This window comes from Podarcis bocagei (assembly GCF_964188305.1).
Source record: "Podarcis bocagei genome assembly, chromosome: 14".
In the NCBI taxonomy this organism is placed as follows: Eukaryota; Metazoa; Chordata; class Lepidosauria; order Squamata; family Lacertidae; genus Podarcis; species Podarcis bocagei.
In genome coordinates this window covers 21,293,602-21,310,160 of record NC_138139.1, presented here as the reverse complement: position 1 = coordinate 21,310,160, position 16,559 = coordinate 21,293,602, and the positions used below count along the sequence as shown (strand labels likewise).

The window sequence follows — 16,559 nt, the reverse complement described above, 5'->3', positions numbered from 1 at the left end:
ACAGTCATACCTTGGTTTTCGAACAGCTTAGATGTTTTGGTACTGTACTACAATTCCCACCATCCCTGACCACTGGTCCTGTTAGCTAGGGATGATGGGAGTTGTAGTCCCAAAACATCTGGAGGGCCGAGTTTGGGGATGCCTGCATTATGAGATCAGTTCTATATAGGAATGGGGCCTTTGGTGTGGTGGCACCCAAGCTTTGGAACTCACTCCTGTTATAAATCAGACAGATGCTGCTTCTATTGTCTATTGCCTTTGGAAGGCCTTCCTTGTTTCAACAAAGCCTTTTAAATGGAGCTCTTAAAGTGGAGATCTTAATCACAGTCTTGGATTTGGCCTTGTTTTTATAAATGAAATTATATATGGAATTGTTTTTCACTGTTTGTGTATGTGGAGTTGTTTTTTACATATGGACTTGTTTTCACTGTGAAGTTGCTTTGAGATATTTTCTGGGAAGCAGTTCATAAATGGAATCAAATAAATAAATAGTCTCTGGTTATGTTCTTCAGATTTTAATGCCTGGGTCTTTGTTATGTTCTGCTGAATCCGCCCATGAGTGACAAAGCTTCTATCAGAAGTCCAGGGGTGGTCCATTCTGTTTTGCCACCTGACACAAAAGAGGAAGCTGTTCCCTGTGCAAATTCCGTGGCCACCTCCAGCCCCTTGACACCCCTGCCACAGCCTTGTTTACCAGGGTTGCGTGACATTAGCTTCCAGGTTATGGCAAGATCTTGCAGGCTGTCAGAGACCAGGCTGAGGATTACTGCTCTGGTGAGGAATGGTGGGAGCTTCCCCCTCCCCCTGCTCCTGACCAGGATCCTGAAGCTGCCCAGGAGCAGTGGAGTAGTATAGATTTGGAGCAGTGGTTTGCAGAGGGGCATAGTTCTGAAGGCAAAAGTTTCGACGAACTGGGGGGTGAACAGCAAAGTGAAAAAAGAATTGGAAGAGAGAGAGTTAACAGACTCTCGCTGGAAAGTGCCCAGCCTATCAGTCCAAGGTCATGTAGAGCAAATAAGGTGGCTATACAAAAGGCACAATGGTTGAGAGATCAGGTTGCAAGACAGAAGTGACATGTGGGGAAGTGGGTGGAAACCTTCATTGGGAGCACCTTCATTCCAAGAATGGCTGCTTTGTTCTTTTGCTGTGATCATTAAAGACTCTTTAAATGGTAAGCGACACTTTTTGCTTTGTCCTGCTTATCTACGGCCAAAGTGGGGGAGGAAGCCGAGTCCACGAAGCCTGACACAGGCCTCTTGTGAGATCTCACTGGAACCTGGAAGCCACGGCAGCCCCTTCTTGCTTCTCCGGTGACAGAGGCAGTGCCCACCGAGGTGCTGCTTGGATTTGGCTTCCTCAGTCTGTATCATGGATGGGCCGGCCCTGCAGAAGTCTACAGGAGCCACTCTTCCTTCCTCAACAATACCTCCACAATGGCACTTCATTATGATGTAATTTCAGAGGAAGCACTCTCTCTCTCTCTCTGTGTGTGTGTGTACATGTAAGCAGGTGTGTAGAATTGTGGCTGCCAGGTTGCTGACTCTCCCTTTGGGAAAAATAAAATAAAAAGTGGCTTCCTTCCCAATAAATTTTCCCAAATTACTAGAGTCCCCCCAGTACCAGGGGCTATCAAATGCCCAAGCATTGCTGGCTCTGACTAGGAATGGTGTCAGACTTTGGTGGATCTCCATAAGTCTCACATAGGAAACCTAATATGTATGTGCATAAAGGAAAGAGAATGCATAGGTCTCACCCCACAGTTGGTCCTCAAAAATCTTGTCTCAGCTGTGTTTTTTGACACCTGCCTAGTGGAGAATTGATGTGCGCTGTTTTCTTTCCCCAGTGGCTCGCTGCTTTGGAGGACTCCCAAACTCATTTTCCGAACCAGAGTCTCTGCTCCACAATGTTCTGTGTAAACTGCCAGGGCTGGAATACGAGGATGTGTGGGAGGGAGAGGAAAGGGGGAGAAGAACCCCATTGCTGTGGTTCAGCCAGATTCCTTTTTAGGTCACTGCATGAGTGCAAATCTAAGAGCAGGCTTATATGCGTGGGCAGGGGTGAGCGAGATGTACCTTGCATTTTCTCACCAGCTATAGTTCTACTTTGTAGCAATTTTCAGGGATCTATTTCCTTTCTTTTCCTTTTTTCTCTTTTGTTTTCTGCCAGGGTTGAGAACATTTCCTCCAGCTCTCCTGAGAACATGGTTCTCTCCCCCCCCCCCGTCTATTTCAGAGTGTATTTTGGCAGATTACAGAAGTGGGTGATGTAAATCGTAACTATCTTTTTGCCGTTATCATTTATTTCCCCTCCCTTCCTTTGACACATTCTTTCGCACCGTCAAGTCTAATCTGCACCAGGAGTTGGAGCGTCTTACCCCGGCGCAAGACCTTGTGGGTAATCCCACGCAAATTGCTCTTCGGGGAGAGCTAGGCTGCATTACATTTATTGTGCAAAAAAAGAAAGGAAGGAAAAGATCAAGAAAGAGAGAGAAAAAGGGGAGGATGCAAAAACAAGCAAGAAGAAGGTCCCCCCCTCCTCCCGCCACAACTGTTTGTTCTGTGGAATTCAGAGCAGGTGCCAGAGGCGATGGTTTAAAACATTTGACATTCAAAAACGGCACACGACACATCTGGCTTCTGCTCACCCTCAGTGGATTGGTCCCTTAAAAGAAGACTCTACATGCGAGTGGCGTTGCATATGCCTGTGATATTTCATTTGAAACTGTCACTATTTTAACAATAAGAGAAAGAGAAGAAAGGCAGTAGGGGACAAAATGTGCCTGCTGATGGTTTTGCAGACACTTCTGTACAAATCTCTGTGGGAAACGAGGGTTGTGCTCAACTCAAAGAGCAGCTGACGCTTCTTAATGCAGCAGAGAGGAAACCGCTGCATGTCGGTGCTCTCCATTTCTCTCCTGCTCCATTTATGTGCATTAATAAAGGATCCTCCTAAATCCATTTGGGCCCCTGCTTGAAATAAATTGTGCCCATCCCAGTTGCCTTTGCACCACAGAAGCAAGGATCAATTGGCCAACGACACAGTAATGAGAGAGGGAGGGTTGTATCGTTCCCCCAGCAAGGAGAAACTCAGCCTGGTTCCGGCCATTATTCTGGAGATGAGGAACATCAGACCCAGGGGCTAAATGCGGCCCTCCAGGACACTCCTCAGTTCTCACCATTGCTTCCCAGGCCAGACATCTCACCGGCCCTATTATGTATCCCAAATGTTTTTGCCTGTTTGGAATGTGTCTTTGAATACGGAAAATGACTCTTGCTTGTCTGGATGGTAGAGTTTGGGCTTTCAGATTTCAGTGGCACCCTGAGCATCAGCGGAATTTGACACCTCCTGCCTCTCGCCTTCTATTCTAAGTCATTGTTGGGGTGCCCCTTGTGGCACCCTCTTGGCTCAGCCCCTGGTGTTGGAAAACATCTCTGTTCACAGGGAACCCCAAACAATGCAGTTGCCAAGGTTCTTGGTGGGAAACTCACAGGGTATCAGAAGCAGGAAGGTGCCAAAGAGAATCAGTCAACCATCTCATCTGCCGGTTGGTTTCTCCAGTTTATTAGGTGCGGCCAACCAGTCCTATGTGAACAAGATGTTAGTGGTCTGTCATTCCAAAGCCTTTTGCCTTTGTAGCTTAATGTTGCATGAGATACTGACCTTGAAATTCAGGGCTGATTTCAGGGTAATGTTTTCCATCCTATGAAAGAGCTTTGTAGCAGAGGTGGAGGGAATCATCTAGCAAATGAAACACATAAGGAAATTGGGAACACAGGAAGCTGCTTTATATTGAGGCAGATCATTGGTCCATCTAGCTCAGTATTATCCACACAGACTGGGTTTCAGCCAAGAGTCTCCCCCACTCCTACCTGGAGATGCTGGGGATCATTATTATTACATTTATATCACACCTGTTCGCCAAGGAACTCATAGTGGTGGACATTGTTCTTCTCCCATTCTCCATTTTATCTTTACAATTATAGCTCTGTGAAGTAGCTTAGGCTGAGAGTCAGCGACTGGCCCAAAGTCATCCAACAAGCTTCATGACAGTGAGGATTTGAGCCCTGGTCTCCTAGATCCTAGCTTAATACTCTAACCATTTCACCACACTTCTAGTTCTTTTACATATTAAGAAAGCAAAATGCAGGATACCTCTTGCAGCACCATGTGCAGTTTGGCTCCTGGGTGGGGCCTTTATCCACACGGCATGTTGGCTCTGTCAGTTCATAATATAACAGCCATGTCACTAGGCCAAGGTGAATTCATCTCTGCTCAAGTTCAAGCCATGAAATTGTTGCCTTCGATATTGCATGGCATATAGAAGGCTGTCCTAGTGCTCTGAGCTCAAGAGGACCCCTTGTAGAAATGAAAGGGGAGGAATCATAAACCCTACTCAAACGTGGCCCATAATTAACCTGTGGATATTATTAAAGGAATTCATTCATCAGTCAGGATTCATTGAAAGGATTAGAGATTTGCATTAAGTACAAAAATTGGATCTCTGCATCCTTTAGGCGGCTTTAGATTGTGGAGGCCATAAAGCTCCTTATTTTTCACTCCTACGATGTAGACTACATTGGAATAGTCTGGCTTAGTCCCATGTTCTGAGTGAGGACGATGGAGTCTATGGTGCAGGGTACATAGCTCAATGGTAGATAAGTCTGTTTCAAGACATTTTGCTGCCTCAGGTGAAGGAGAAGACAGTATAACACCCCCCGACATACATATGACTGAAGTGTCTAAAACACAATAATTATGACCTCGGCAATATAAAATGATGCTTTAACATCAAGCTTGTGTGACAAGCAATTATAGGATTACTACTAAAGACCAAACAGATGGCTTTATGAGTCAACACATACAGAAGTGACACAGACAGGGAATAAATGGATTCACCTGTTCCTAGTTAGACGCCTGCCTCTAAATTGAGCTGTGCTGTGCTCTATAGGCGTCTACCCTGTGCAATCGACTCGCACGTGACCGTGTATACACGCAGCACCAGGAAATAAATGAATACATTTAAATCAGGAAATAGCAGGAGAGAGCTGGAGAGTCCTTGTGGTTCACAAGGAGACCTTCCCCAGAGTCCAAAGAGGACTTCACTGAGCCCAAACAGACCGGAGGCACAGTGGGACTTTATTTAGGCTGCCCAGCCTCCTTGCCTAGCAGCTGACATGTGTGGTCGTACAGCAGCAGCAGCAGCCACTTTTCCACATGTCCTCCAACCTCCACTCAGCTCCAGAGTTTCAAGCTGAAGAAAGAGTTGTGTGGAGAGAGAGCAGGAGAGAGAGTTAGACAGCAGGGGGGGGGATGGGCGTTTAGAGGCTCCTTAGAGTGTGTTCACCACTTACATGATTTTCACTTATGCATGCAGGGAGGCAGAACATAACCCCATGTAAGTGGGAGGATGCCTGTACTGTGTCAGAATAGTGGTGTGCCTCGCCTCTTCACAATTCATCTGCATTTTTTCCAATAATTTCCCATCAGTGAATGAGAAGATAAATTTAATTTGGGACCTATCCAAGGGGAGAGAAAACTTCAGTGACATTCTCATGGGTGGAGTGCAGGGTTTTTGATGCACTTACTTTTTAGGGGTGCCTATGTTTGCCCTTTCATTCCACACAAATAATCTCCCCAGTGGTCTACACTCTTCAGCCTTCCTGAATGCCAATGCTTCTATCAAAGCCCAGAGTAAGGCGTCACAGAATAACTGGGACTTTTTCAGATCAGGAAGTGTGGATAGCCAGGGAGGCTGCAAAGTGCTGGAGAAATGTTTAATGGAAAGGAAGAAGACCAATGTACCACCCTCGGCTACTTCACAACAATAAGGGAAAGGCAAATCCCCACAGCCACTGAAATCCCAAAGAAATCCTGAAGTGCCTCAAGAATGGCCAAAAAATGGAAGCTGCTTTTGCAGAGGGGAAGAAAACATTTAAGCAACTGGAGAATAGACTCTGGCACACCACTAGATCAATGGTACAGCATTACTAAACTGGGAATTATTCAGCAAGGAGAGAATGGGAAAGGGAAGTTGCTCAGTTGTAGGTAGGGATGTATGAAGGCATAGCTTTCTGTGTCGCCCTGCACTGGTTGCATGCAACACTGTTTCCATTCTGCTGCAGTTTGTCTTTCTCCAAAAACTGTTATTCATTTTGCCATCCATGTAAGTTACATAATATCACCCTCGTTAACATTTTCCCACCCTATTCATTTCAGTGCAAATGAAATGCAACGCAAATCAGGAGCATGTAATCAATTATGTATCATTTGCAGTTGGAAAGCAACAACAGTGAATACCAATAATATTTGCTGGACTGATTTCTGTTCTGGACATGGGAGAAATAACTGAATGTGGCCAATTTTTGCTCCCATTTCCATTGGAATTCTCCAACATCCCTAGTGGTAGAGCATATGCTTTGCATTCAGAAAGTGCCAGGTTCAATCATGGACATCTCAGAGTAGGGGTGGAAATGGGCCCTGCCTGAAACCCTGGATATCTACTGTCAATGTTGGAACTAGATGGACCAATGGTCTGACTTTGTGTATGGCACTTTTCTATGTCTGTGTCTCATGGAATGTGCAGTCTTGGCTCAGTATGGCATGTTCTTCTCAAAGTGTCTTTCATCCTTCTTAGGAAACCTGTATTGAGAACCATATGTTCCATGGGGGCTGGTCTGGATTTCTTCATCCCTTCCCAAGTCTGTAGACAAATTACATATAGGGAAGCTTACTATGCCCCTATTTTGTTCTTATGAGCAGGAAACAATATCTGTGCCCTCTACAACAGCACAGAAAGGGGGGGGGGACTTCTGGATCCATTATACCATGGCAACCTCTCCCTTCAAAATACTAATCAGTCTGTAAAACTCAAGGCAGCCACAGTGCTGAAATGTTTCCTGTGGTTTTATGATTCCCGGGGGCATTATTTGGTGATATGAAGAAACTTTTAAAAATTACCCACAACCTCTGAGCAGAAACGTAATAATAATAAAAACCATAATATACCTGAGAAGCACCAAATTGTAATTGTCCTTGCCCTGGTTAGCGATTCTATTGGGGCCCCACATTGCTTTGATAAACCTGATAGCTCAAGTGTAACAGCTGGAGACCCTTGGAGGGAGGATTACCTGTTAACACACACTGTTCACTTCAAACAGAGACTGAGTTTTACTTTTCAACTCAGTGAGATCATCAGAGTGCTCCTACTTTGTGATTTGCTACCTCTTCCCGGTGCGCAGGTTTTTTGTGTGTGGAGGAATTCAATTTAGTTTGCATTTAAATGTGAACCCACCTACTGTAATTTGTGCTTTCCAAAACAATACATGAACCAAAACACAGCCATTCTCTTTGAAATTTGCACCTCTCCAAATTTTGCAGTACATTTCTCCAGCCAGTGCACATACAGTGGAACCTCGTGTTACGTACCGTCCCCTTGTGAACGCTGTGGGTTATGAGCTCTGCTAACCGGGAAGTAGATGCTCCCAGTTGCAACCTTTGAAGTCACGCGGCGGCAGTGGGAGGTGCCATTAGCGAAAGCGCACCTCCTGTTACGAGCGGGTTCGTGTTGTGAAGGGACCTCTGGAGCAAATTAAGTTTGTAACCGAAGGTACCACTGTACTCGGGTAAAGTATTGTTGTGTGTTAGTGTGGAAACAGGGATCCTCCTGATCCCTGGGTGCCAGATTTCTCTCTCTAGACGCTGAGGTGCTGAGGTTTAATCAGAGTTGACAGGCAGAGCTTCTTTTTTTGTTCCTTGTAGAGGGGCAAAGGGAGAACATTTCCTCCAGCTCTCCTGAGAACATGGTTCCCCCCTCATCTATTTCAGAAATTCAGACTGGGAAAATGAGACAAGAGAAACCAGAATCCACAGATTTACCCATCCTTGCTCTTCCCTGAGTTGTTGAAAAACAACAGGTGTTATTTGGCAGAATCAGTGCACACTGGCAAAGGGTGACATACAGTATGTGCCCCAAGGACCTTACATTTTGAATTTCAGGCTGGTGAGAGAGGAGGGAGAGCATGTTAGGGCACCTCTAGATAGCCTGTTCATTGAACATGCACCTTGCTAAGTTTGCAGGGAAATTTCATGACACTGGTTATTTGATAAGCATTCATTTCTGATTTCACAGAATCAGAGAATTGTACAGTTGGAAGGGACCATGCATTTGTTTTGGTGGCAATCAGATGATGCTATGCCAAAGAAAACATTACTCCATACTTTCCAGTGTATCTCCACAGTATTTCCTTATCACTAAAGTCCACTCTGTGAGGAAGTGGGTGTCAGGAACCAGGAGCCAGATGCCTCTTTATTGAGTGGTGTTGCTGCCGCTCCCCCAGCCCAAAGATATGACCTTGCTGTCCAGGGGTAGCACATCCCATTTATACCACATGAAGCAAAACAGGAATGCCACCCCACACTGACCACCTGCTCATCTCCTCTACCCACCCCACCACCTCCACTGCCAGGGCTGCTGCCACACCACCCTCTACATTGCCCCTGCCACTGGTGGAGAAGCAGCACTGTGAGTGGCTCCAATTTCTGGCAAGATCCCATGAGATCTCACCAAGTTCTCATGAGATGTCTCAAGATTTTGGCACGATCTCATGAGATCTCACCGGAAATCGGCACTGGGTAGGGGCACTGCTTCAGCAGTGGTGGAGGTGGCTAGGCAGGTGGGGCACCTGCTGGGGGCACCGCTTCAAGGGCTTCTGCCACCTGAGGCAGCTGCTTTACCCTACCTCATGGGTGAGCTGGCTCTGCTGCTGTCCTCTAACACAGAGAAATCTACTGCAAAAGGCCCAGGAAGACCTGGGGCTCCCCTACTGCATCACTGCAGGAGATTACTGGAGTAAATTAGGCCCCTTTGAGTGAAGCAAGACCTTGCAGTACAAGTGGGACTAACTAACAAAGGCCTGGAAACGATGCCTTATGAGGAACGGCTAAGGGAGCTGGGCATGTTTAGCCTGGAGAAGAGGAGGTTAAGGGGTGATATGATAGCCATGTTCAAATATATAAAAGGATGTCACATAGAGGAGGGAGAAAGGTTGTTTTCTGCTGCTCCAGAGAAGCGGACATGGAGCAATGGATCCAAACTACAAGAAAGAAGATTCCACCTAAACATTAGGAAGAACTTCCTGACAGTAAGAGCTGTTCGACAGTGGAATTTGCTGCCAAGGAGTGTGGTGGAGTCTCCTACTTTGGAGGTCTTTAAGCAGAGGCTTGACAACCATATGTCAGGAGTGCTCTGATGGTGTTTCCTGCTTGGCAGAGGGTTGGACTCAATGGCCCTTGTGGTCTCTTCCAACTCTATGATTCTATGATTCTATGAACGAGGCAGCACCTGCTACTGATGCCATATAAGGGCTTTCCCACCATCTTTTTCTTGCTGGAGCATCTTCAGAGCTCTGTGTTCCCCAGACTACTGCCTGAAACCCACTTCATGTCCAGAAGCTTGTAAGCATTGAAACCCAGCCAGATGGGCGGGGTACAAATAATAAAGAAGTATTATTATTATTATTATTATTATTATTATTATTATTATTATTATCAGCTCACACCACAAAACCAAATATAACGTACCAGAAATAAATATTTTTGCAGTGAAAAAATGTGTCCTCTAAGGAAAAAAAAGAATTAAAGGTGGAAGATGAAAAAATAATCTTGGAACATATGCAGGAGAAACCCTGGCAAGAAATTCAGAGCAAGCAGAAAGTCATTACTTAAACAGGCTATCGGAACTACACAAATAATTACAAAGAAAGGTCTAATATTTAGTTTCAACGTGCTCACAAACAATTCCTTTCCATTATTTGGCAAACTGCCCTCTGGATGAGCCACAAAACTAGGCAGAAATACATTAATTATTAGACCTTTGGATATTGCTGTGGCCGGCAGAAGCATTATCGAGCAAAGTTCATCTAAAAATAGGGAGGGCAAGTGTGTTAGAGATCCATGCAAAGGATCAGGAAAGCAGAGTCCAAAAACACATTGATGAACTGAGGATTTTCTTCTTCTTTTAGAGACGAAATCCTTCCAAGTTTGAAAAATTGACCTCTGGTTGGCAGCAGAATAATCCAGGTGTTCTCTCTGGGGACAGCGGCTTTGCATTATCCGCCTTGTTCCTAGCCAGGCTATACATGTATGCACCACGCTGAATGCTCTCTGCATCACAATAGCTTTACACACACAGTTGTAATACCCTGAGGCTGGGTATAAATAAATTGACAGTCTTCTTCCTCGCTAATTCCATCAGCGAGCTCTCGGGCAGCATACTAATAGGAGCCATCCTTAGCATGCTGGAGAGCAAACATAGAAGCAAACTTGAACATTCAGAGTCCTCTGGATGTCTGCAGTCTTTCAGTTTGCCCAGCCAGGCCTCCCTGCTATCATGCCTTCACTGCAAATGTACCCTCCTATCCATTGCCTTCGTCTAGAGCAGTGGTTCCCAACTGGGGGTCCTTGGGCACCAGGGGTTCCACATAACACACCCAGGGGATCTGTGTCACCTTTCACATAATGAAAACTACCATACAGTCATTCGTCATGTTACTTTTGCTTCAGGTTGAACATTTTCAGGTTGCGTTCTGCGGCGACTCGGAAGTACTGGAAAGGGTTACTTCTGGGTTTCGCTGTTTGCGCATGCTCAGACACGCAAAATGACATCACGCGCATGTGCAGAAGTGGTGAATCGTGACCCATGCACTCGCAGATGTGGGTTGCATTCTGCTCATGTTGTGAGTGGGCCTCTGGAATGGATCCCATTTGCAACCAGAGGTACCACTGTAGAGATATCATTTTTTTTTTTTTCAAAATTAGGGGTTCCATGGTGTTATAAGAAAAAAAACAACCCTGCTCCTTTCCCCTTATGCAGTGGTATCCAAACTTTTTTCAAAGAGGGCCAGATTTGATGAAGTGAAAGGCCATGGGGACCGTCCAAAGGGAGACCAAAGTTGTTGGCCTTTTTTTAGGATTGAAGTTGGGGTTCAAGTTATTGAGCTTCTTTTTGGACTGAATTTGCTGATGGTTTTTTAAAGGATTTTACCCCAGGAAGTAAACTGCCACAGGCCCCCGAAATGGACTTTGGACATGCCTGTCTTATGGGATATCCAAGAGCCCGTATAGAGTCCTTAAGTGGGTTCCCTATTGGTAGGAGAAAATACAGTAACAGACACCAACAAGAGTATATTGAGAAGCAAAGTAGCTAGTAAGCCTGATCTTTATTAACTGCTGCAACAGGGTCCTGCCCAAGGCCCCCCCCTCTGAAAAATCATGCATACATCACAGAAGGAGGCGGTCTACAGCAGAAATACATCACAGGAGGCAGTCTAAAGGAGAAATCCTCTTTGCCGGGATACCTGATAATGGTCACTTGATTGCTTTACCTGGGCAGCCTGGCCATTCTTTTGTGATGGTTAATCGTTTAGTTCCTGAATCCAGGTCACAGGCTCACCCTAGTCATACACAAATATGCCCTTAAGACAGGATATGCAAGCAAAATGACAATGGGGAGGCTTTCCCCATTTCCCTCTCTTACTGCAGAGGAATATTTGAGTTCACTGGGAGAGTTAAAATGGCTTCAGGATTTCTCTCCTCTACTATTTCAGACACGTGGTTTATATACTTGTGTATGTTTTTGCCTTGTACATTTATGAACATTTAATTTATATTTGAAACCTTAGAATTCTTATAACAATGGCTTGGCTTTTGAAAACTAGGGGTCCAAGGAGTTAGCTAATTGGGAACCACTGATCTAGAGGTCTCCTTGAGGATCATGTCCAAATCCTTAGGAGTTGGATGGGCCTCCTGATAAGACAAGTTTCTGTTTGAGCCACTATCTCTCCCTCAGACCTAGGACTTGCTTGGTCTTGACATCAGAGGCCATACTCACCAAGCCTTCACCTCCTCCAAGGAGTCTGGCTCCTTCGTCCAGGTTGAGCCTGATCCAGGACTTGGTGTAATGCTGGGGCCTCCATGCCTTCCTTTGATAGGGAATCCCCTGACTGAGAAGTGGCAGTTGTTTTGCTTCAAAGCCCTGGGCACAAAGCAATCTGGCTGCACTCCATGGCCCTGTGGCAAGGGGGAGGCAAACGAAACAGGCAGCCTGGCTACCGAATGTCTCTCTGCAACTTGCGCACACACCTTTCCTCTGCCCCAGCCAGCAATCACAATGCACATTTTTTTGCTAGTTAATAATAGCCCCTAATCTGAGTCACAAGCATAGAAAGGAAACACAGCCATGCTGGAACGTAGCTCACACCTTGGGAAGCAGCTTGTTGCTGTTACTAAGGAAACCTTCTTTGGTAGTAATGGCAATGGGAGCCCGTGTCAATGAGCTTTGGCAGGGAGGGGTTGGTGCGGCAGGGTCAGGCTGGCTTGATAGCAAAGGAGCTGGGCAGCGCGGCAATTGAGCCTGCCCTCTGTGCGAGAGCTCCGATGTATGCATTTAGTAAGGGTCAAGGAGGGCCAAAGCAGAGGGGAGTTCACAGGCACTTTCTCACTTCCCTGCATGCACCAGGGTCCAATTCCCACCGCCCCAGGATAGAGAGGCTCCCATTGGAAATAATTGAGAATGGCTTTGTGTCCCGCAGGGAGCAAATGAGGACCCTGTGACTATTTCATTTCATCCTCGGCGCTTTTTCAGCAGTCAGCATTCAGCAGGATGGGGAGACATAAAAGGTTTTGCAGTTGTCCGGGCTGGAGTTAGCATTGCTTTGCTTGCTGAAGCTGAGTTGTGGCGGTTTGAAGGAGCTGGATACAGTTTCACATGCTGTTTTTTTAAAATAAAAAATAATTATTTTTTTAATGGAAAGGAGGTGGGTGGATTCGGCGTGGGCTGAGGAACTTTCCTTACAATATGATTGGAATTAAAACTAGCCTGCATTCACACTCCCCTTTACTGTGTACTTGCTGAGTTTCCAGTGCTGGGTTTTTCATCCAAAAATGCACATGTAACCTTGACTTCGTTATAAAATATTAGTGATCAATGTGTTGTTTCTCAAACCGGCTTCACACAGATTGCAGTCCTTAAGCCTTTCCCAGTATGATGTGATATTAAGCCTTCTCACTGCATTGCAGGGGCTTGGATTAGATGACCTTTGGCTTCCCTTCCAACCCTACAGTTGTGATTCTTGGGTGTGTTTCTTGTAATTGGCTTCCTGTTGTTTGCTTGTTCTTCAACAGATGATCCTTTGCTTATGTTCCCTTTACCCATCTTCCTTTTTATTTCTGCCCCTGTTAATGATGGCAGTCACATCCACACCGTTTATGGAAAGCATATTTATAACACTTTAACAGCCACGGCTTCCCTCAAAGAATCCTGAGAACTGTAGGTTACTCCCCATGGAACTACAATTCCCAGTACTCTTAACCAACTACAGTTCCCCAGGATTCTTTGGGGGAAGTCATGTGCTTTAAATAGTGTGTATGTGACCTGAGAGTGTTTGCCTTCTTGGTTCCCCCAAGGAGGATGCAACTCTTTCCCACAAAAAAGAAGGAATCTGAATGGTTTACTGGTGCAGTCAAAGGAATGGTACAGCTCAAATGGGCAGCTCTCACGAAGGCTCAGCATTACTATCTATCTGCCAATGGACCATCCTATTGGCCCTACATTGGTTGGGATTGTCATTTGCTTCTGCCCTCTTCCTCAGCAGGAACATGTAGCAAAATGGTGATCTCACTGTTGGGAGTAAAGCAACAATGCTTGCAATTAGTTACACGAACCAGTAGGGGCGATTGTCTTTCTGCCTATCTGTTCTTCCTCCTCACCTGTTCCTTCCCTTTCACCTGTCCTGTTCCTTCCTTCTGCTTGTTCATAAAGTTGGTTACTTCCTTTCCAGTTTTTACGCCCTTCTAGCTTCTTCTCCAAGTTAGTCCTTTCAAGCCACTCAGTATGAGTTAGCATGTACTAGTAATAACAATAATAATAATAATACAGTAATATCTTTATTGTCATTGCCCCCTCTCGGGGACAACGAAATTACTTTAGATGACCTTTGGCTTCCCTTCCTAGATGACCTTTGGCTTCCCTTCCCTTACTAGTGCCTCTGTTTCGGTCTCTGATAAAACCTGAACCCAGAATTTGCTTTGTTTTCTGTGACTAATAAACCTTAAATTGTCTTTATATCTTTCATGCAGTAATCTTGTCAGCCTGTTTCTTTCTGTACACCACTGCAATATATTTGCCAAACTCCAACACTCACTCAGTCCTAATTTGGTGACTTCATTTGGAGCTCTGATGGTTTCCATTTATGTGTCCCCAGGGTCTACAAATAGGGACTTGGGAACTGGAGGAGATGGGAGCCAAGTTTTGCCTTGGGCTCCTCATCCTGCAGCTGAAATCCCTGCCTTGCAGCAAGAAGGTGATGGCACAAGCAACAGCTCTGCTGGACGTGGAAGAGGAAATCACAGACCTCCGAGCCCAAAGGTCAGAATAGAAGCACAATTTGCACCTGATTTTGTTCCCAACATCTGTATCTAGCCTCAGTGGAAGCACTAGGGTGGCTACCTAAACAACATACACATTTGTGTAAATTTTCATAAGCAGCTGCACAAATATAAGATGGGGGATACCTGGCTTGTCAGTAGTACATGTGAACGGCATCTAGGTGTTAGCTGCTAACTGTTGTTGGGCAACTTCAAGGCCCAAGGCTCTTGTCTTATGATTTTCTAAACTGGACATGGATCAGAGAGCCCTCCAAATAGAGGATTCTTTCAAATAGAGGACTACCCACTGTAAAATAGGACACATGGCCACCTAATTCAGATTAGTGACTGTTCTTGATCCTCAAGGCATCAGGCAATGGGATATTTTTTTATTGTGTGGTGTGATACTTACCTGATGCTATGTTGCCAGCCAGATAGTGAGTTTGCTAGTAAATTCAATATTGTGATTTGAGGCACGGAAAGGAACCAGCAAAATAAATTCTTTTAAGTGCATGGGCTGATTCTTCCCCTCCCCCAGGTGGTTTTTTCGTATTTAAAGTCTTAATGCTACCTGAAAAGTAGAGGCTTTTACTATTGCCTAATTCTCTCTGTGTTTCCCAAGTCTGTTTCTGGGAGCTGTAATGGAGGTTTGCTGGAGATGGGGATAGAGATGGATGATTCCCAGGTTTTACATCCAAGTTGGGGCAATAATATTTCCTTAAAAGTGTGTGCAACAACAAGGCTACAAAGAGAATGATTGTCTCATGCAACTGGCCTTACAGAGGTTGTGGACCCAAGTGATTTGGCCAGATCCAAGATATGCATACTTACTGGACACATGCCAAATGCCAACCTAACACATTTCCAAGAACAGCATAGAAAGAAAGCACAATTTGCTAAGAGTTACAGCTCACATAATGGGTCTCCCATTGAACTGATCCTGCCTTCCATTTCCCCCAGAAAGCAATGGTATCCCCCCTCTCATTGTTGCAGAAATACCCCATAATTTATGGTGGGTTCCCATCCTCTCCCTTCAGGGATGCTTTAACAGCCATTAGCACCACCTGTTCGTGTTGCTGGAGACCATATTTACAGTCTTGTTCATCATTTTTAATGTTTATGGAAGGAGAGAGAGAGAGAGAAAGAGAGAGAGAGAGAGAGAAGGGGGCAAATAGCCTTAAAAATAGAGACATTTCTTTAGATTAGTCATGCTCGCTTGTACATGTGAGCGTATAAATGAAGCAATTACTGTGTGTTCCAAACACCAGCCGTGCCACGGACAGCCGCCTGACAAGCAATCCGCGTGTCATTAAAGGGAGCTATTCAAGCCTGGCCAGACGGATGGATTCCAGGCATAAATCAAACCTGACTTCAGAGCAGGAGAGCTGCGGAAGCCTTTTGAGTTAAAATAACTTGGAGATAGGGAAGGAACATTCCAAACACCTGGCAAAGCCAAGAATTTTCTTAAAAAGGCAGATAGTTGTTGCAGGAAGGCAGGTGGTGGTGGTGAGGGTCAAGTCGGCTCAGAGGCAGAAGGGCACCAGCAAAAATTGAGGGCAGAATGAAGTCCATCAGCATCACTGGCTTTTGTCTTGACCTGGACGCAAAGCATGCTGTTTGTTCTCTTCTTCTCCTTTTTGGTGATTTGACTTTATTTCATCCCCCTCTTGCATCCCAGCCTTGTGGGGTGGAGAGTGAGAGATCCTGAGAACAAGATGTGCTGAAATAACCGTGAGAAAATTCATTTGAGTGCAGGTTCTTTTGACCAGATGGGAAATGGTGGTGGTGCTCAAAAAAGTGACATTGCGCAGCCGTGTTGCCATTTCATACATTACACTGCACGAAGCAGCAGCTCAGTTTCTTAGACTAAGCCAGCGTCTATGATAGGTGTATCCTGAGGCATCCAGTAGGCAAAGCAGCATGGAGGGTGAGGTTGCCAGGGCGAGCAGGATTTATTGGCAGTCCCCTTTGGTGGAAGTGAAGCCTTGGTCCAAAGCTCTGTATCTCTTTCTTAATGTGACCCGTTGCTTTTCTTGATGTATACCAAGCCTGATAACTTCATGACATCAGGGGAAGACTTGTAATTAATTGCCAGGTTTTCTGACATGGCTTATTTTAACCATGCATTTGTCTGGAGG

General features: G+C 45.4%; 1 protein-coding gene across 2 annotated transcripts in view; it reads left to right on the top strand.

Moving 5' to 3' along the window:
- AGBL1 (AGBL carboxypeptidase 1) overlaps positions 1-16,559 on the top strand; it is a 413,198-nt gene that overhangs the window by 262,211 nt on the left and 134,428 nt on the right. For both annotated transcript variants that reach the window (XM_081171065.1, XM_081171064.1), the window contains exon 22: positions 14,259-14,422. In XM_081171065.1, coding sequence (XP_081027191.1) covers positions 14,259-14,422 — 164 coding nt within the window. The remainder of the gene's footprint in view (positions 1-14,258; positions 14,423-16,559) is intronic.